The sequence below is a fragment of the Nomascus leucogenys genome, chromosome 2 (genome assembly GCF_006542625.1).
Source record: "Nomascus leucogenys isolate Asia chromosome 2, Asia_NLE_v1, whole genome shotgun sequence".
NCBI classification, from domain to species: Eukaryota; Metazoa; Chordata; class Mammalia; order Primates; family Hylobatidae; genus Nomascus; species Nomascus leucogenys.
Genome location: NC_044382.1, coordinates 139,340,606 through 139,362,657, shown reverse-complemented (window position 1 = coordinate 139,362,657; position 22,052 = coordinate 139,340,606). Strand labels below are relative to the sequence as shown.

General features: G+C 35.4%; 1 protein-coding gene across 4 annotated transcripts in view; it reads left to right on the top strand.

The window, feature by feature from the left end:
• The window catches only part of RAPGEF6 (Rap guanine nucleotide exchange factor 6), a 219,539-nt gene that overhangs the window by 70,508 nt on the left and 126,979 nt on the right, over positions 1-22,052 (top strand). For all 4 annotated transcript variants that reach the window (XM_003259922.3, XM_003259924.3, XM_003259923.3 and 1 more), the window contains exon 5: positions 10,463-10,532. In XM_003259922.3, coding sequence (XP_003259970.1) covers positions 10,463-10,532 — 70 coding nt within the window. The remainder of the gene's footprint in view (positions 1-10,462; positions 10,533-22,052) is intronic.

The window sequence follows — 22,052 nt, the reverse complement described above, 5'->3', positions numbered from 1 at the left end:
CGCAGATAAGGTGTGTCTCCTTTTTGTGTCTTCAGGAAGGAAGAGAAACTGAAATTGAAAGTAGAGAGATTGAAGGGAGGTGAGAGAGGTTAGGTAGAGAGCGAAAAAACCGCTTACCTGAGTGTGAAGAACTGCTTATCGATTTGAAATTGGTGAGATGGTCCTTGGACTGGCTGGTCTGATGACCCAGGGTCATAAGTGGATCTCCTCATGGAGGGAGCGTGAGGACAGGGAACCAGTCTCCTGAAGGAGTTCCCCTGTCCTGGGTGTTCGGCACCAAATGTTACGCACGTCCGTATAAGTGACCACCTGAGCAGGCTTAGTGTGAGCAACAAAGCTGTTTATTCACTTGGGTGCAAGTGGGCTGAGTCCAAGAAAGGAGTCAGCGAAAGGTGATGGGATTATCATTGGTTCTTCTTACAGGTTTGGGGTAGGCGATGGTGTTAGGAGCAATTTTTTGCAGGCAGGGGATGGATGTTACAAAGTACATTCTCAAGGGCTGGGAGGATGTTACGAAGTACATTCACAAGGGCGGGGAGGGTGTATTGTCACAAGGGCACGGAGAAGTGTTACAAAGTACATTCACAAGGGTGGAGAATATCACAAAGTACATTATCACGGGGGTGGAGGGGGGTGCGGGGGGAATGTCATGATGGCTTGACCATGGTACGGCCAGCTCAGAGGACTTTACAGTATGGATCCTCCAACTTCATAAAAATTGTTTTGGTTATTTGTTTTCATATGTTCTTTGCAGTTCCATATGATTTCTAGCATCAGTTTGTTAATTAAAAACAAAAAGTCCTGCTGGGGTTTTGATTGGGAATGCACTGAATCTATAAACCAGTTTAGGGAGAAGTGAACATCTTAATAGTTGATTCTTTTAAACCGTGAATGAGGTACGTCACTCCATTTATTTAGGTCTTTAATTTCTCTCAATGATGTTTTGCAGTTTTCAGTGTAGAGATATTGTATATGCTGATCTTACATCTTGCAACCTTATTAAATCACTTATTCTAATTGCTGTTTTATATATTTTTTAGTATTTTTGTACATAAGTGATCTTGTCATCTGTGAATAAACAGCTTCACTTCTTATTTTTCTGATCTGAATGGCTATTATTTCTTTTTCCTTGTTGTACTAGGGGAAAACTATAGTACATTGTTGTGACAGAGTGGAGCAAACATCCTTGTTCTCAATCTATTAATAAAAAGTAGTTGGGGGCTGGGCATGGTGGCTCACACCTGTAATCCCAGCGCTTTGAGAGGCCAAGGCGGGTGGATCACCTGAAGTCAGGAGTTCGAGACCAGCCTGCCCAACGTGGTGAAATCCCGGCTCTGCTAAAAATATGAAAATTAGCCCGGTGTGGTGGCATGTACCTGTAATCCCACCTACTCGGGAGGCTGAGGCACGAGAATTGCTTGAACCTGGGAGGCGGAGGTTGCAGTGAGTGGAGATTGCAGTGAGTGGATGATGGAACGAGACTCCCTCTCAAAAAAAAAAAAAAAAAAAAAGGAGTTGAGGATGAAGATGTAGGGAGTTGGAAGCATTCATTCAGTTTTTCACCAACTGTAATCTTAGCTCTAAATTTTTCATAGATGACCTTTATCTGGTTCATAGCTGACCTTTATCTGGTTGCCCCTCTGTAATCTCTACTTACCACACCTTCATCATCAGACAACCACTGTTTGGCTTTTTGGAGAGAGAGTATTTTACATATATAGAGAGTATTTTCCTTAAAATTTAATTTTCTGGTATTTTATGTAAGTGGAATATGTTGTATAGTTTTTTTAATCTAGTTTTTTCATTTAGCGTAATGTTTTTGCAGCTCACCCATGTTTTAGCACATATCAATTCTAGCATGTCCATTTTTTTAAAAAAAGCTACATTGTCTTTGATTCTTTGTTGATAATGCATTTTGTGTATCCATTCAGAAGATTAAAAAAATTGAAAATTTTAGTTGTTTTGATTTGGGGCTGTCACAAAAACGCTTCTATCAAAATTTACATAAAAATCTTTATATGGCCATCTCTTTTCACTTCTTTATTATAGATATGCAGGAGTAGAATTGCTGTGTTATATAAGTACATGTTTAACTTCTTGGGAAAAGACCAAATTGTTTATAAAATGACTGTACCGTTTTACATTCTGACCACCACTTGGTATTGACAATCTTTTATATTATTTGCCATTCTGGTGTATATTTAACAGTGTCTTACTGTGATTTTAATTTGTAGTTTAGTAGTGATGAGTGATGTAGGGGGTGTTTTTATGTGCTTACTAGACATTCCTGTATCTTCTTTGGTGAAATGTCTATTGAGACATTTTCTCCATTTTTAAATTGTGCTGTCTTATCAAGTTGTAAGAATGTATCTATTTTGGATCCAAGTTCAATGTCATGTATGTGGTTTTCATATATTTTCTCTCAGTCTGTGTTTTTTTTTTTTGTTGTTTGTTTTTTTTGTTTTTGAGACGGAATCTTGCTCTGCTCCCCAGGCTGGAGTGCAGTGTCGTTATCTCAGCTCACTGCAACCTCTGCCTCCTGGGGTCAAGCAATTCTCCTGCCTCAGCCTCCCAAGTAGCTGGGATTGCAAGTGCCCACTACTATGCCTGGCTAATTTTTGTATTTTTAGTAGAGATGGGGTTGCACCACGTTGGCCAGGCTGGCCTCAAACTCCTGACCTCAAGTGATCTGCCCACCTCAGCCTCCCAAAGTGCTGGGATTACAGGCGTGTGCCACTGTGCCCAGCCAGTCTGTGACTTCTTAATAGTGTCTTTTGAAGCATAAAACTTTAATATTGATGATATCTGATTTAAGGTTTATTTTTGAGAATAGAGCTTTTGGTGTCATAGCTAAGAAATCTTCAACCTCACGATTATTTAATCTTACAGTTTTTTCTAGAAGTTTTAAAATTTAGTTCTTACATTCTGGTCTGTGATCCATTGTGAGTTAATTTTTTGTTTTGTTGTATACATATATTTTTGCATATGAATATTTGCATATTTGTTTTACCTAGCATGGTTTATTGAAAAGGCTGGTTTTTTCCCCATTGAATTGCCTTGGTACCTTTGTTCAAAATCAGTTAACCATAAATGTGTGTTTGTTTTCTGGACCATTTGTTCTGTGTCATTTAACTATTTTTCTGTCTTGGTACCAATCCTGACTGTCTTGATTATTGTAGCTTTATTATAACTTCAAATCCAGTAAGTCTTACAACTTTGTTCGTTTTTATAATGGCTTTGGCTATTTTAGGTTTTTGTATATTCATATACATTTAAGGATCTGCTTGTCAATTTATACCATAAAGCCTGTTGGGGTTTTGATAGGAAATGATTTGAATCTATAGATTAATTTGGGGAGAATTGCAGTCTTAACTATATTGTGTCTCTAGCCTATGAACATGGCTTGCTTCTGCATATATTTATCTTCTATTTCTTTCAGCAATATTTTGTATTTTTCAGTGTATAAGTCTTATACTTTTGTTAAATCATTTCCAAATATTTTATTCTTCTTAATAAGATTATGAATGGAATTGTATCTTAATTTCATTTTCATTTTATTCCTTGCTAGTATATAGAAATGCAGTTGGTTTTTGCATATTGATCTTATATCCTGTGACCTTGATATAATCTTTTGTTAGATCTAGTAGTTTATATTTGTAGATTCCTTAGAATTTTCTACATACAGGGTCAGTCTACTATGATAAACATAGTTTCATTTCTTTGTTTCCAGTCTACATGCCTTTAATGTCTTTTCTTGCCTTATTGTACTGGGGAGAGTCTCCAGTATGGAGTTGATTGGACGTGGTGAGAGTGGACCACCTTTGCTTGTTCCTGAAGCACATTGCAATCCCCCAGATTAACCATCAAGAATATAACAAAAATCAGCCAGGTACAGTGGCTCATGCCTGTAATACCAGTGGTTTGAGAGGCCAAGGCCAGAGGATCACTTGAGGCCAGGAGTTTGAGATCTGCTTGTCAACATAGGGAGACCCTTGTCTCTACAAAAAAACGTGTGTGGTGGTGTACACCTGTAGTCCTCACTACTCAAGAGGCTGAGGCAAGAGGATAGCTTGAGCCCAGGAGTTTAAGGCTGCAGTGAGCTATGATTATGCCACTTCACTCCAACTCAGCAACAGAATGAGACCCTATCTCTAAAAAAATAAAATAACAAAAATAGCATTTAAAAAATCAACAAAGGAATTAAAATGGGACACTAAACAAAAATATTTGACAGAAATGATGTTACTACAGGAAGAACAGAGGAACAAAACAGATGAGACATTTAAAAAATAGGAAAATGGTAGACATAATCCAGACAAGTTAGTAATTTCATTACATGTGCATAGTCTAAATATTCTGATCAAAAGAGATTATCAGGTTCTGTGACAATTCAAAATCCTATTATATGCTGTCTACAGGAAACACACTTTAGCTGTAAAAGCACAAATAAGTTGAAAAGGATTGAGAGATATACCAGGCAAACTATATTCATGAGAGAACTAGAGCCTGAGTCAAAATAGATTTTAAGACAAGAAATATTACTAGAGACCAGGAGCAAAATTTCATAGTGTTAAAAGGATTAATACATTAGGAATACATAGCAAATTTTATTGTATATTTAATAGCAGAGCTTCAAAATATATGAAGTAAAAACTGACAGAATTGAAAAGATTAGTAGGAGTTCAACTATTACAGTTTGTGATTTGAAAAGTCTTTCAATAATAGAACCACTAGACTGAAAATTAGTAAAGGTAGAGCTTGAAAAGTATTACCAACCACTTTGATCTGATATATAATTTTTTTTTTCAAGATTTATGGGTCATTCTCCAGGATAGGGCATATAATCTAGGAACATAACACAAGTCTCAATACTTTGAAAGGAATGAAATCATTTGAAGTTTGTCCACTGACTACAATGGAAATCTGTTATAAATATCAGAAAGAAATATGAGAATTTAGATAACATATTTGTAAATGAATGATAGACCAAGGAAGACTTCACAAGAGAAATTAGAAGAAAATATTTTGAACACAGTGGAAGTGAACACACATCAAAATTTATGGGATGCAGCTAAAGCAGTACTCTCAGGGAAATTTAGATCATATTTATGAGAAAAGGATGGTTTTGATCTAGTCATCTTAAGTTTCCATCTTATGAATGAAAAGAACAGAGTATACTCAAAAGCAAGCTCAAGGAAGATTCAAGTGGAAATCAATGAAATAAACACAAGAAAAATAATAGAGAAACATCATTGAAACAAAAAGTTGGTTCTTTCAAAAGGTTAACAAAACTTGATAAACTTTGAGTTAGACTGACCATGAAAAAAAAAAGATACAAATTTCCAAAATCAGGCATAAAAGAGGGGACATTACCATCCTAAAGAAATTTAAAATATTACTTTTTTTTTTGAGACAGAGTTTTACTCTTATCGCCCAGGCTGGAGTGCAATGGCATGATGAGCTTGACTCACTGCAAACTCCGCCTCCTGGGTTCAAGCGATTCTCCTGCCTCAGCCTCCTGAGTAGCTGAGATTACAGGTGCATACCACCACACCCAGATAATTTTTGTATTTTTGGTAGAGACGGAGTTTCATCATGTTGGCCAGGCTGGTCTTGAACTCCTGACCTCAGGTGATCCACCTGCCTCGGCTTCCCAAAGTGCTGGGATTATAGGTGTGAGCCACCACGCCCAGCCTACAAAGGAAATTTATGATCAACTTGCTATCAATAAATTGGGCAAATCTTGCAAAGACATACATTACAGAAAAAGGCTCAAAAAAAAAAAAAAAAGAAAAGAAAAAGAAACTTTGAGTACAGAGAGAAGTCTAGGCCCAGATAACTTTATAGCTGAATGTTTTCAAACATAAGCATTATTACATACATTCCAAAAGACTTTGTATTAGGGTAGGGGTAGAGAAAATGCTTTCAGCTCATTTCTATTAGTCCAGTATTACTGCTACCAATACTAGGCAAAAATCACAAGAAAAGAAAATTCTGGATTATTATTCCTCATGAATATACATGCGGAAATTGTTAACAAAATAACAGAAAACAGAATCCTGGTTTATATTTAAAGTATTTTATACCATGACCAAGTTGGGATTATCCCAGGAATGGAAGGTTGGTTTGGCATTTGTAAATAATTTAATACAATATACTTTATTAAAATAATAGGCAAAAACCACATGATCCTTTCAATAAATGCAGGAAAAAAACGCATCTGGGAAAAATCTAAAACTCATTCAGGATAAAGTATTTGAACAAACTACACATACAGAAGGGAACTTTCTGATATAGGGCATGTACAAAAATTTTATTGTTATTATATTTTAGTTTTAATTTTTAAATTTGTATCCCTGATCCTTTTTTTTTTTCTTTATTGAGACAGAGTCTCATTCTGTCACCCAGGCTGGAGTGCAGTGGCATGCTCATGGCCCACTGCAGCCTGGACCTCCCAGGCACAAGTGATCCTCCTGCCTCAATCTTCCGAGTAACTGGGACTATAGGCATGTGCCATCATGCCTGGCTGATTTTTGTGTTTTTTGTAGAGATGAGGTTTCGCCATGTTGGCCAGGCTGGTCTGGAACTCCTGAGCTCAAGCTATCTGCTAGCCTCTGCCTCCCAAAGTGCTGGAATTACAGGTGTGAGCCACTATGCCTGGCTCTGATCCACTTATAATTAATTTTTGTTTATGGTGTTTATTAAGAGCTCCATTCCCCACTGCCTTTGTTTCCTCTGTATTGATATCTGGTTGTTTCCCACCATTTATAGGAAAGATTATCTTTCTCCATTGAATTCCTTTGGTACCTTTGCCAAAAATCAGTTGAACACGTATTTATGGGTCTCCTTTTGTTTTCTCTGTCCTGTTTTATTGGTCTATAAGTTGATCAAATACCACATTGTCTTGAGTATTCTAACTTTCATAGTGTGTCAGAATCTGATATTATAAATATTTCAACTTTGTTCTTATTTTCCAAAGTTGTTTTAGCTATTTTAGGCTCTTTACAATTCCATGTAAATTTTAGGATCATTATGTCAGTCCTCCAAGACGACTTTCTGGGATTTTTATTGTGATTGTATTGAATCTGTAGAACACTTTGGAGAGAATTGCCATTTTAATCCATAAACGAGATATATCTCTTTTTAATCAGGTCTTCTTCAATTTTTCTCAGCAATGTTTCGTAGTTTTTAAATTTGTAGCTTTGTAGAAGTCTTGTATGTATTTTGGTAAATGTATCATTTTTATTCTATTTTTAATGGAGTCAAAAGATTTTATTTTCTGATTGTTGCTAATATACAATAAAACAATTGATTTTTGGGTATTGCGCTTGTATTATTAAATCTTGCTAAATTAATATATTTCTGAAGCTTTTTTATAGGATTCACTTTATATACAGTGAATTCACTTCATATAAACAGTAGTTCTAGGAACTGAAATAGTTGAGAGTTTTTCTTTATATTAGTGCCCCCCAGCTAATAAATTCAGAAAGAATGATCAAAATATAAAATATATATTTTAATAGCCCTAATAACGCTTTCAATCTACATACTGTTAAAAAAATGCTAAAACTAATAGATGGAAAATTGAGAGGAATCTTTATAAATGGTGGGTCAAGTTGACACTGTCTGAAGCTACTCACCAATTTTACCATTACTGATAAATGGAACAGACAGACCTTATGTGTCTGCGTATGTAATTTGATAGAACATTGCATTAGGTCTTTTTCATATCTCTCTGTTGTGTTCATATTTATCATTACTTTAACATATGAAACATACATAGAAATAGCTGTTAGAATATTGTTGTCTGTTGATTTCTATACTTCTGATTGTTCTGGGTCTGTTTTTATTGGTTGTTTTTTTCTCTTGGTTATGGATCATATTTTCCTGTTTCTTTGCATGCCTGGTTTGTTGTTGTTGCTTGTTTCTTTATTGATGTCATTGTGAATTTTATGTCACTGGGTTCCAGCTTTTCCATCTCTTTTGGTGGTACTGGGTTTTGTTCTAACGTATAATCTAGCTAATTGGAATCTATTTGATTATTCTGAGCTTTATCTTTTAAATGTGTTTGCACAAGTTCAGCAGTTTAGTGTGGGATTAATTTATTTTGTTACTAAGGAAATACATTCCTGAGGACCCTACCTAGTACCCCATGTATTATGTCGTCTTTCCTCTGTGACTCTTAGGTTTGTTCTCACATATCCACAGTACCCAAAGACTCAAGAGGACCTTTCTTCAAAGCATATATGCACACAAACGCTCATGCATACTCTTGTGCACAATGTTGTTCTCTCTCTCCCCCTTTCTCTTTGCTGCTCCCTCTTTTCCGGAACACTGCCTTGCAAATTCTAAGCATCTTTCCCCTGTCATCCACACCCCAAAACGCTTAGCTTTTCAACTCAGCAAAACTATCATGCTGTGTTATGCTTCTCTTGCCTGTAGGTGGTAAAATGGTGTATTGCAAGAGTCATCTTAGTTTTTTGTTTCCTCCCCCTGGAATTACAGCCCCGCCCTGCCTTCTTTTTGGTGTCTTGAAATTGTTGTTTTATATATTTTGTTTTGTTTTCTGTTTTTGTCCTCAGGTGGGAGAGTTAACCCAGTCCCTGTTATTACAACTTGCATGAAAGCAAACTTTTACAGATTTGCTTTTTTAAATGTATTAGGTGATACAAGAATTTGGGGAAACAAAAGATAAAGATCTTCTGCTTAAGAAAAAACAAGTGAGGCCTGGTGCAGTGGCTCATGCCTGTAATCCTAGCACTTTGGGAGGCCAAGGTGGGTGGATTGCTTGAGCCCAGGAGTTCAAGACCCGCATAGTGAAAATGACGAAACCCATCTCTACAAAAAATTTAAAAAATTTTCCAGGCATGGTAGTGCATGCCTGTAGTCCCAGCTACTTGGGGCTGATAGGGGAAGATCACCTGAGCCCAGGGACGTCGAGGCTACAGTGAGCCGTGATTGCACCACTGCACTGCAGCCTGGGTGATCACAGAGTGAGACGCTGTCTCAAAGAAAAAACATAAGTGATTTTTTGGTTATGTTCAAAAGTTACTTTGTTTGGATTTTGATTGGAATTTTGTTATTAACTATTATTTGTATAGAACCTTATACTTTGGGAAATTGACATTTTTAAATATTTAGCCTTCCCATAAAAGTATAGCTGTGTTACTTTAAGCCTTGTTTCTAGCCCGTCAATGAAGTTGTATAATTTTCTTTATAAATGACTTATTTATTAGATTTTTTTGGTATTTTGTTTGAATGATTAATTTCTTTTTCCGTTTGGTTATTTTGGAGTAATATTTATATGTTTTATTTACTAACTGACACTGGCACTAAATTTTCATATATGATAATACTTTTGGTTGCTTTATCATTATTTTAAGTGCACTCTTTATATTTCATATGTAAGTTATTTGTGTCTTGGTATAGTTGACAGGGTTTTTTTTTTATTCTTCATTAAAAAAATTCAGATTATCTTTTAAAATGAAAACCTATCTTTTTCTCTGTGGTTGCTTTCTTTTTTGATATGCTGAGAAATCTTTCTGAGACCAAGAATGTAAAAAACATTTTCTTTTAGTACTGGTCCAGCCTTAGTTTTTTCCAAAGAGCTGTGACTCCAACACTTTCTTTTAAGAAGTCATCTTTGTATCTAACTACATTTCTTTATATGTAGTTGGCACTTCATATCTGTGGGTTTCACGTCCATTAATTCAAGCAACTGCTGATCCTGGAAAAAAAAAAATGGAGGGTTGCATCTCTACTAAGCATATATAGACTTGTTTTACTTGTCATTATTCCCTAAGCAATAAAGTATAACAACTATTTATGTAGCATTTCCCCTGTATTAGGTATTATTAAAAATCTCAAGTTGATTTAAAGCATATGGAAGGATGCACATAGGTTATATGCAAATGCTACATCATTTTATGTTAGGCGCTTGAGCACTGGTAGATTTTTGTATCCTTGGGGATTCTGGAACCAATCCCAGTTGGATGCCAAGAGACTACTCAAGTGTGAATATTTTTTAAGTTTTTTTATTTTTAATATCTGTTGTCTTAATACTGCTCCCAAAAGATTATAATAATTTGCTTTTATTAAATTGCCTAATCAGGTTATCACTTTTATTAGATTTTTACTAAGTGTATTTTTTTTCTTTGTTCAACATATATTGACAGATGTTAAAAATTTGAGATTAGACAGGTATCTTTTGTAACTAATTTTAGGGATAAAGGCAGAAGTTTAAAAAGAATTTTCATATAGTATTGAGATCAGTTATGTCTGGGCAATTAAGAGGAAAGGTTTCTTTTTTTTTCTTTCTTTTTTAGAAAATCTTAATATAAGTGACAGGATCAGAATTTCTTGGATAACATCTCAGGGCTTTTTTTGTTGTTTGTTTTTTTTCCTATATTGATATATTTTATTAATAACCTTTGCTAAAGAAATTGTTTTTCTGTTTTTATAGTTTTGGTAAGCAGTTTGGAGGAAAAAGAGGATGTGATTGTCTTGTATTAGAGCCTTCAGAAATGATTGTGGTAAGAACTTTAAAGAATGCTGAATTGTTTTTGATATGCTTCAGTTTTAACTTTAAATGTAGTAGGCTTTAAACCCTTAAGGAGGTTTTATTACTATGACCTTTTAGAGATTTTATCAAGTAGCATCAGAACCGTCTACCAGGTTTATCTATTTCTGTCTATTCAGACTTTTTTTGATCCTCAAGAGTGTGTGAAACATGATACATTTATATATAATTTGCAGATTTGGTATTTTTTTTTACCCCTTCTACCAGAAAATTAAAAGTTTTAAAAGGGGACCATGAGCTTTCAAGTGATTTTTTTTTTTTTTTTTTTTGAGACACAGTTTCATTGGTGCCCAGGCTGGAGTGCAATGGTGCGATCTTGGCTCACTGCAACCTCCACCTCCTGGGTTTAAGCAGTTCTCCTGCCCTAGCCTCCTGAGTAGCTGGGATTACAGGCACCTGGCACCATGCCCAGCTAGTTTTTCTATTTTTTAGTAGCGATGGGGGTTTCACCATGTTGGCCAAGCTGATCTCGAACTCCTGACCTCAGGTGATCCATCCGCCTGGGCCTCCCAAAGTGCTGAGATTACAGGCATGAGTCACCACACCCAGCCTCAAGTGATTTCTTCTTTCCCATTCAATTTTACTTTTTCAATAAACTTTGAATTCTATAGTCTGTGCCCTAGACTAGAGAGAATGAAGTAGAGAAAAGTAAAAAGACATACAATTAGATGCAAGTAAGAAATGGTGTTAATATTTTCACTTTTTAATTATTTGAGATAAGTTTTTATTTAACGGTGTATTTAAGGAATAATTCTTTATTTTTTCTTAAAAGAGCTAAGTAGTTCATGTAACTTTAGAATTTTTTTTTTTTTTTTTTTTTTTAAGTATTAGAAGAATCAAGAACACAGCTTGCTTTTACCTTGTTCTAAGATGACCTGACTAGAAAACAGCATATACGGAGTGGACTCATTGTCCTACTAGAGTCTCATGTAGATGACCATGTCATCTGATTAGATTTGAACTGTCAAGAAGAGAAATTGAATTCTTAATGAAGCATTTTAATGTAAGGGCTCAAAACTAAACTACTTTTCCATTTCATGGTGCTATAGTCAGATTGATATTTTCAAATAGTTTGTTTTCTCTTTCCTAAACTGGATCATCTATATAACCATGAACTCACTATCCCTAATTTTATGTGAGCAACTGGATTTTAAGCTCTTACAGGGCAAAGATTATGTCTTATTCCACTTGTATCTCTGAGAGTATTGCAGAGTGCTGCCTGCATAGTAAGTATTCAGTGAATGTTTCTTGAATTCAAGTTTGTTCAAGGATGAAGTATGTATTGTTTCAAATTTATTTTCTTTAAGCACTGAATATATGGGATTCCTATTAGAGCCTCAGAATTCTTTCTTTTAAATGTGTGTCTTGAGGAACATGGCAAGAAAACTGCCCAGGCAGTATTGATTTTCTCACTTTTTAGTTGTATTTTGTATTTCTCATACTATATGCAAAACAAATACTGCTTTTACTTCAGTGTTATACATCCTGTTTTAGTGCTTGTTTTATATACTTTATGTAATATTTTCATATGAGGAGGAAGAAAAGGAGAAATCATAGGCATAGCTATAAATGACATTGTTGGTGCAATTGATGAATTCAAAATATGGACTACAGATTGGATAATATCAAATTCCCTGAGTTTGATAACCATACTGTGGTTCTGTAAGACAAAGTCCTTATTGTTAGCAGATACATGTTGACATATTTTGGGGTCAAGAAGCATTATATCTCCAATTTAATCTTCAGTATTTCAGAAAAACAAGTATATAAAATAAAAAGTCACATCAAATATATATATTTATGGCTGTAATTTTTAAATTTCAAAAATTTAAATTTACTGATGATTGGTATAATTTTAAATGCTTTATGAGTTATAGGAGAAAACAATCCAAAATAGGTGAAATTTTTCAGAATTGTTAAAAGTGCCTGGTCAAATTTGAATTTGGTACAGATTTGAATAACTCCACTGGTGATTGGAAATGTCTGTTACTGAACACATTCTTGATCACTTGATAAGTTAGTCATCTTAATCTGACACATTATAAAGTAATCTCCTTGTTTTAACTTCTTCTTTTTTTTTTTTTTAAAGAAACAGAGCCTTGCCCAGAGTAGAGTGCGGTGGTGCGATAGCTCACCGCAGCCTTGAACTCCTGGGCTCAAGTGAGCCTCTCTCCTCAGCCTCTCAAGTAGCTGGGATTACAGATGCACCCCACCATACCCAGCTATTTTTGTTGTTGTTGTTGTTGTTGTTGTTGTTGTAGAGACAGCCGTGCTATGTTTCACAGGCTGATTTCGAACTCTTGACCTCAAGCAGTCCTCCCACCTCAACCTCCCAAGTGTTGGACTTACAGGTGTGAGCCACCATGCCTGGCCCAAAGTATACTTTTAGGCAAGAAGCATTATTTAATGTAAGAATGGTGCTATATAGTGATAAAAGGTTAATTGTATCAAGGTTACCCAATCCTGAAGCTTTACATGCCTTCAAAATATATAAAACAAAAATTGTCCTTAGTAAAACCAGAATTAGACAAACCCACAATCACACTGGGAGATTTTTATTTTTATTTTTGTGATGGAGTTTTGCTGTGTCATCTAGGCTGGAGTGCAGTGGCACAATCTCAGCTCACTGCAACCTCTGCCTCCCAGGCTTAAGTGATTCTCCTCCCTCAGCCTCCCAAGTAGCTGGGATTACAGGTGTGCGCCACCACGCCCAGCTAATTTTTGTATTTTTAGTAGAGACAGAGTTTCGCCATGTTGGCCAGGCTGGTTTTGAACTCCTGTCCTGAGGTGATCCTTTTGCCTCGACCTCCCAAAGTGCTGGGATTAACAGGCGTGAGCCGCTTTGCCTGGCCGGGAGATTTTAATATACCTCTAAAGTAACTGACAAAGCAACCACCATGAGTCAGTAAGGATATTGAGGATTTGAACCTCATCATGTACACATTTTACCTAAGAGACATACAGGGAACACTACACCTATCAACAACAGAGTACACCTACTTTTCAAGTGCATATGGAATGTTTTTTAAATTTGACCATATGCTGGGACATAAAGCAAGTCTCAAAATTTCAGTAGTTAAAATTTTATAGTTTCTGACCACCATGAAATTAATTTAAAAACCAATTATAAAAACACAGCTAGAAAAAAATTACAACTTCTGAAATTCAGGCGTATGCTCTAAATCGCTTGTAAAAGAAGAATTACTTAGAAAATTAGAAAATATTTTAAATGAATAAATACGACCTATTAAAATGTGTAGAATTCAGCGTAAGCCTTTCTTGTTGTGAAATTTAAGCCCTAGTGCTATAAGAGCAAAGGCTGACAGTAAGTAAAGTATTCATGTCAAGAAATTAAAGAGCAGCATATGAATAGAAATCACAAGCCAAGAAATAGTAAGGATCAATATAAAAATAAATATCAGTGGCATAAAAGCAAACTTAGAATAATGAGGATTGACAAAGGACAAGGTTGAGTCTCAGAAAAGACTAAGAAAATTGATAAACCTATCAAAGATAATCAAAAACAAAACATGTCACACAATCAGTATCGGGAATGAAAAAGGATTCACTACTACAATCCAGCAAACATTTTAAACATGCTAATAAGGGAGATGGTATGGAAAGCTCAAAGCAAGTAAATTTGAAGTTTTAGTCAAATTCCTTGGGAGAAAAAAAAAAAACCAAACTGGCATGTACGCACACAAATAGATCTGCACAAGCCAATATCTAGAAAAGAAAGTGAATCTGTAATTATAAACCTTTTCATTTAGAAATTCAGACCCATGTGGCTTCACTGGTAAGTTTTTCCAAACATTTAAAGAATAAATAATACTTAGCATCTAACAGGAAATAGAAAAAGTTTAACTTCTTTGCCTTATTTTATGAGCCTATTTTAATTTTTATAACAGCCTAACAAGGGCATTATACAAAAGCAGTATTATAGGTTAATATTTTTGAATGAAAATAAATGTAAAAATCTTAACATTTTAGGTAGTCGAATCTCAGTAATACTTACAGAGGATAAAACAACATGACTACATTGATTTTAGTTCCAGAATCGCAAATTGACTTAGCATTTCAATGTGTGATTCACTACATTGATATAATTAGAGAAAAAAAATCAGGTAATAATTTTTATGGATGCAGAAAAAGCTCTTGATAATCAAAACCCATTCATGATTTTAAAAGCTTTTAGCAAGCTAGGAAGAGAATGAAACTTTTATAACCTAATTGTTACCTGCAGAAACCCTATAATAAATATTGAAAACTTTCTCCCAACATTTGGAAATATATGGAGAAAGCTCACCATACCAAAACTATTGGCTAGGAGATGCATTTAGGCAGGGGAAAAAAGAGATTGGAAAAAAATATAAAACTGTGATTTACAGATGACATGATTTGTATGTAGAAAACCCCAAATTACCTAAGTGTGAACTTTTGAAATTTATGTCATTTCAACAAGGTCGTTGGATACTTGTTCACACATAGAAATCAATTGTATTTCTCCTTACAAGTAAGTAGAAAATTGGATTTTATAAACGTACCATTTATAAACATGAAAACCATCTATATACATCAGATTAAATCTGAAAAAAGTTGTAGGAGACCTTTACACAGAAAACCGTAAAAGGTTGTGTTTAGATCTTCTTTAAATCAGTTACGACAGTATTTTTAAGATATAAATTATCTCAAAATTTGTCTAAAATTTAGTGCAATCCCCATCATAATCCCAGGATATTTTAAAAATAGAGATAAAGGAATTGATCTGTAACATATGTCACATAAAGGAAGAAGAATACATTTACAAAAACTGTATGAAAAATACTTAAGCTGGGTGTTGTGACACACATCTGTAGTCCCAATTATTCCTGTCTGTGAGTAGCCACTGCACTCCAGCCTAGGCAACATAGACTCCATCTATAAAACCAACAAACAAATAAAACACTTAAGATTAAACTTAATAAATGTGCAGAAATAATGTGTTTAAATACCCCTGAAATAAAAAAATTAAACTTGAACAAAAAAAGAGATACCATGTTCTTAGGTATGGAGTTACCGTAATAAGGATATTACCTTTTGTTAGTTTACCTTATGAATATAATGAAATCCCAGTGAAATATACCATCAGGTATAGTGTTTATTTTGTGTTTTGCATTTTGTGCCATTTAAAAGAGTAAAAAAGCAAGGAGAAGTAGAAGAAACCTGAGAAAGAAGAGCAATTTTAGGGGAGCCATGTAAATCTTTTTATGTACTAAAAGCAATTCAAAGGGAGAAAAAATTTGCTCTTCCCCCCAAAAAACAAAATAAGTGATTTTAATATATATAAAATTTTGGTATAATTCCACCAAGAATTATTATTTCTGGTGACTTTAAGAGACAGTATTTTACCTGTACATTCCTAATGTAGTATGTCCCCTAGCACAGAAAGAGCCACTTGTCTCATTGTTGGTTTTATTAGTGGTCTTTTCTTCTTATTATTATTATTTTTGAGATGAAGTCTCCATCTGTTGCCCAGGCTGGAGTGCAGTGGCATGATGTCGGCTCACTGCAACCTCCACCTCCTGGATTCAAGTGATTCTCCTACCTCAGCCTCCCGAGTAGCTGAGGTTACAGGCACACGCCCAGCTAATTTTTGTATTTTTAGCAGAGATGGGGTTTCACCATGTTGGTCAGGCTAGCCTCAAACTCCTGACCTCAGGTGATCCACCCACCTCGGCCTCCCAAAGTGCTGGGATTACAGGCGTGAGCCACTGAGCCCAGCCTATTGGTGGTCTTTTTACAGTTTTCTGTACAGTCATCACTGCTGGTTATGACTGATCACATGTATGACAGTGGTTCCATAAAATTATAATACTGTGTTTTTACTGTACCTTTTCTGTGTTTCGATACACAGATACTTAACATTGTGTTATAATTGCCTACGGTGTTCAGTACAGTAACATGCTTTACAGGTTGGTAGCTTAGGACCAATAGGCCATGCTATATAGCCTAGATAAGTAGTAGGCTGTACTGTCTATGTGTAAGTGCACTCTATGATGTTCACACAATGACAAAATTGCCCAACAACTAATTTCTCAGAATGTATCCTTATCGTTAAGTGACACATGGCTGTATATGTGTGTATATAGATGCACGTTATATGTAACTAATTATAATTAACATAACACATATACATAAATCTATACTATATATAAATATTAGTATCCAAGATGATGTAACCAGGATGTTAGTGGTAATGTTGATTTTGTTAATTTAAAGCAGTTATATATGTATAGGTAATATTTATATGTATATTGTGAAAAATTCTGATACATTTAATTGGAAATAATTGAAATTTATAATTATAATTATAGTTAATATAACTAATAGATGCATAAATAAATGTCATTAGTAATCAAGATTTTTACTTTAGCGTAAGAGTTGTGTAAGATTAAAGATGTTAAGAAAAACTCCAGTCTAAAACGTCAATAGGAAATGTCAGCATTGACACATGACTTTTTTTTTCTCTTAAAAGTATTTATCAAATTATTTCACCTTAAGAAAAAAAAAATGTGTTTCCTAGGGTTGTTCGTTGCAAAAGCTTAGAAGCAGCAATATCCAAGTAGTTAAACCATTCCTAGTGGTTATAGAGCTCAGATTATGATGATAATGAGTAGGTACCATTTCCCCACTAAAAGGATAACAAACCTTCGTTAAGTTAATGATTTATAGCAGGTGTGGACACCAAGAAATTTATTAGATTGGGATTTCCTTCACTAGGAAGCAGAGAAATATTTAAAATTATTGAGCTTCTCTCAAAAATATCAGGATTCTGTGAACCTTAATACTTGGGGTCTGTTTCTTCTTTTTCTATATTTAACATGAGATTTTTTTTTACCTGGAAAGACTTTTCTATTTGTATTCACTGTGATTGCTGATAGGTTTGAATTTACTTTCACCACATTATGTGCTTTGTATTTGTTCTCGTTTTTTCCCCTCTTTTTGTTTTTTGGGTTTTTTTTGCCCTCCTTTATTTTAAATTCTTTTTTCCTTCCTCTCCTCCCCACCATACTCTTGTAGAAATGGTGTTTGGTCTCTTCTTTTAGTGCTAATTCTGACTATTTTTAAATTCCTACTTAGGCCAGGCACAGTGGCTCCCTCCTGTAATCCCAGCACTTTGGGAGGCCAAGGCGGGTGGATCATCTGAGATCAGGAGTGGGAGACCAGCCTGGCCAATATGGTGAAACCCCCATCTCTATTGAAAATACAAAAATTAGCCAGGTGTGGTAGGCGCCTGTAATCCCAGCTACGTGGGAGGCTGAGGCTGGAGAATCACTTGAACCCGGGAGGTGGAGGTTGCAGCGAACCAAGACTGTGCCACTGCACTCCAGCCTGGGCGACAGAGTGAGATTATGTCTCAAAAAAAAAAAACCTACTTAAAAACACCTGAGGCTAATAAGTAGCTAAACTGATAAGAGTTTAATGTTAGTATCCAAATGTAATTCCTATTGTCCAGTATTTTAGCTTTATGTATTCTGTAAATTTTGCCTTACTGTTTTATGCAGTCATTATTTATTCCAGTTTAACCACATATTTAATATTTTTGGCTTTTAGTTCTTTCTTGTATATGAGAGCGTCCTAATGGTAACACTTGTGTTATGTTTAAAGTACACCCGTTAAAAATTCTTTCCTGAAGATCTTTTGTTGTTAAGTATCTCAGGTATTTTTTTTCTTTTTTGTCTGAAAATAACTTTATTTTTCTTCATTCTTGGAGGATTGTTTTTGCCATTGATACAATTTTAGGAGGAGAATTGTTTTTTATTAACACAATTGATACATTCTATTTTTTTACATTCATCGTATTTTGAGGAGTCAGACATTAATCTAATTGCCTTCCTGATCTCTTTTTTCTTTCTGGCTGCATTGAAAGTCTTCTGTTTATATTTTCTCCGTAATTTGGTATCGTAGTTTTTCATTATCCTGTTTTGGATTTTTTGGACTGCTTTGGGCATCAAAAATTCTTTTTTTCCTTAAATATTGTCTTGTTCTATCATCTTGAAATTTTTTTTTCAACCTTTCCTCTTAGCTTTCTTATTTTTCACCTCTTCTTGATGACTTTGTGCTGTATGTTGAGTAAATCTTCTGGATTTATCTTCCCAGTTTGCTAACTCCCTTTTTAGTTGCATCTTAATATGCCGTTCAATTCCTTCATTTTTCTTATTTAACTCTTTTCCTCTTTCTCTTTGGTAATTTTATTGTCCTATGTTTAATTTCCTTGATCTTAACTCAGTTGTGTTGAGTCTGCCAACGAGCATATCAAAGACATTCCTCATCTCTATTACTATGTCTTTCGTTTCTAACATTTTCATTTTATTTATATTTTTCCTTTGTCTGCTAAAATTATCAGTCTATGTGTGTTGTCTATACCTTTTCCAGTGAACCTATAACATATTTAATCATAGTTGATTGAAGTTCTCTGTCTGGTAGTTCTAGCATCTGGATCTACTCTAATTTTTGTAGATTGTTGATTGCTTTGTCTCTTGGTTTTTGTTTTTTGTTTTGTTTTGTTTTACCTTTCCTTTTTTATGTGAGTTATAATTTTGGATTTAATGTTAGGCATTGGGTATAGGGCTATAGCTTTTAAGCCTAGAGATGAACACATTTCTACTGGAGTTGAGCTAGGTTTGGATTCTCTTGCTGTTACGGTGCATCAGTGGTTTCAAATTTGTTTAGTGTTACTTTGTCCTTGAGTTTGCTGGAAGATTTTTCTGTCAGTGTTCCTGCTCCACTCAGTTTTAGGCCTTCTCTGTGCTCTTGTGCTTCAGCAGGGTCTCTTCATCTTCTCATCTCTCCTCCAAATGTAGATTGCTATTGGTTGTTCCTCACTGCTTGCTAGCCTGGCAGTGAGGAGGAGAGCACTTAGGGCTTTCTTGTCCTGGTCAAGCCTCACCTGCTTGGTTGCTGTTTATCATCTCTGGCTCATTTTCAAGTTTTCTTTTGTTTGAAAGTTTTTAAATTTTGGCTTTCTATTCTCTTAATACTTTCGGTATATTGGAGTATTTGCAAGTGTCATTCTGCTTTTGGGGGGGGGCTCATTATTTTTAATTATGTCTTGCTTCTTACATGATTTTGATGTAGTTGGGATTTTTTTATGTTTGTCTGTGAGTTCATATGTCTTGGAACTTTAGGTACAGTAATACTTTGAGGTTTATGTTAAAGTTGCATTTTTGTTGGCCTGGTGCAGTGGCTCACACCTGTATCTCAGCATTTTGAGAGGCTGAGGCAGGTGGATCACCTGAGGTCAGGGGTTCGAGATCAGCCTGGCCAACATGGTGAAACCCCATCTCTACTAAAAATACAAAAAGTAGCCGGGCGTGGTGATGCTTGCCTGTAATCTCAGCTACTTGGGAGGATGAGGCAGGAGAATCACTTGAACCTGGGAGGTGGAGGCTGCAGTGGGCCAAGATTGCACCATTGCTCTCCAGCCTGGGTGACACGAGCAAAATGCCATCTCAAAAAACAAAACAAAACAAAAAAGGAAGTTGCATTTTTGTAAGAAAGTTTTGCATTTGTTATTTCTGCTATTGTATATTAATAGTGCTGAATGTCTTTCAGTTTGCTTGCATGCTTGAGGTATTATGAATTCAAACTACAGATCTGGATGAGGGATGGCTTGTAGTTTTAAATTCTCAGGGGAAGGCAAGTTTTACTTAGTTGCTTCCCCTCCTCTTCTTTTCCCAGTGCCAGGCAAGTTTTCTTCCTGTCCCCTTCTGCTTGTATCTTGCTTACCCTTGCAATGAGGTTGTAGCTGTTTGGGATGAGCTTTATGAGTAGGTTTCTATTAGATTCCTCAACTTTGGTAGAGTCTCTTGTTTCATCTCTTGTCTATCTCACTCCCTACAAACATCAGAGTGAAAAATCTTTTCTTTAGGGTTTGACAGAAACTGTCTGGTAGATCCAGGGCTTTATTGGTTTCCCAAGTTCAAGTATTCTTGCTTTCACATCGTTCTTGGCCTTTGGATTCTGTACCTTTTGTGCCATTTCAGTTGTGTTTGTGGTTTTATTTTTTTTAAATCTTGCATTGTTTTTAATGCAGGCTTTAATGTTTTAAATACCACAATTCAGTTATATTCAGTGGGAACTTTGTTAAGGGCATTTAAGTCTTTATATTCCTGGAATAAAAGTCATGATTAGATTTTTCTTTGCATTTGATACTTTTCCCAAGATTTTGAAACGTAGAAAGCCTTTTCCTAAATTTATTTGACTTCCATTTTTACTCTGTAAAGCCTTTATCGTTTAAATCTCTGCATTGCTCAATAAGTGGTAGATATTAAAAGACCTAAGAATCATATAATATTGGACTTTTGCCTGAAGTAGATAATCTGTTTTATCTTTTGGGATAGAGCAATATGAAGTTGAACTTTTTAGTCACACTTGGGTTTTAAGTCCTAATTCACCTACTTGTGTGAATTAACTTTTTTTTTTTCTTTTTTTGAGACGGAATCTCACTCTTGTTGCCCAGGCTAGAGTGCAGTGACACAATCTCTGCTCACTGCAACCTCTGCCGCCCGGTTTGAAGTAGTTCTCCTGCCTCAGCCTCCCGAGTAGCTAGGATTACAGTGCCTGCCACCGCACCTGGCTAAATTTTGTAGTTTTTAGTAGAGATGGGGTTTTGCCATCTTGGCCAGGCTGGTCTTGAACTCCTGACCTCATGATTCACCCACCTCAGCCTCCCAAAGTGCTGGGATTACAGGCGTGAGCCACCCTGCCCAGCCTGTGAATTAACTTTTATGAGACCCTGTACCATCTATTACAATAGGAAAAGTAGCTATGTTCGTGATAGGGTTATTGTGAACCTTAAATGAGATAAGCTACAGTTCTGGTATATGGCCTTGTGTATACCTTTTGAGGACCTTATACATAATTCCAAGGACCTAATGTATTTGAGGCAAAAGGGAAAATTTAAACAAACACCCATTTTGGCAAATGTCTTGAATATTAGGTGAACAAAGATGAATATAATATTACATAATACAGTTCCTGCCTTAGAGAACTTGTTATCTTATTACTGAGGTTGGTATGCTTAGTGCTATAGGAGGGGTAATATCTTTCTGGAGTAAAGGGATTGGTTGAGCTAGGTCGTAAGATGAAGGTAGGAGGCCAATATGTTGGCAAAGAGGGAATGGGCTTTTAGCCAGAAGTGACAGCTGCATATGTAAAGGTCTGAAGGCAGTAGAGAACATGTCCCATTTCTGAGAAGTCTAGGTGTGTATGCACAATAAGCCAATCGATGTCTAAGGAGAGGAATGTCTTTTGTAATTATGGAAGAGATGGCCATTGAGATAGGTAGTGGCTAAATGATAGCATGTGAAGACAGAATGGGTATGATAACACAAATTGAAGAAATAAGTTACTTGGCAGATTATAAGTTATAAATAGGGGCACATGAATAGTCACATTGAGTTGGCTGCTACTTATTCTTGAATTCACACCT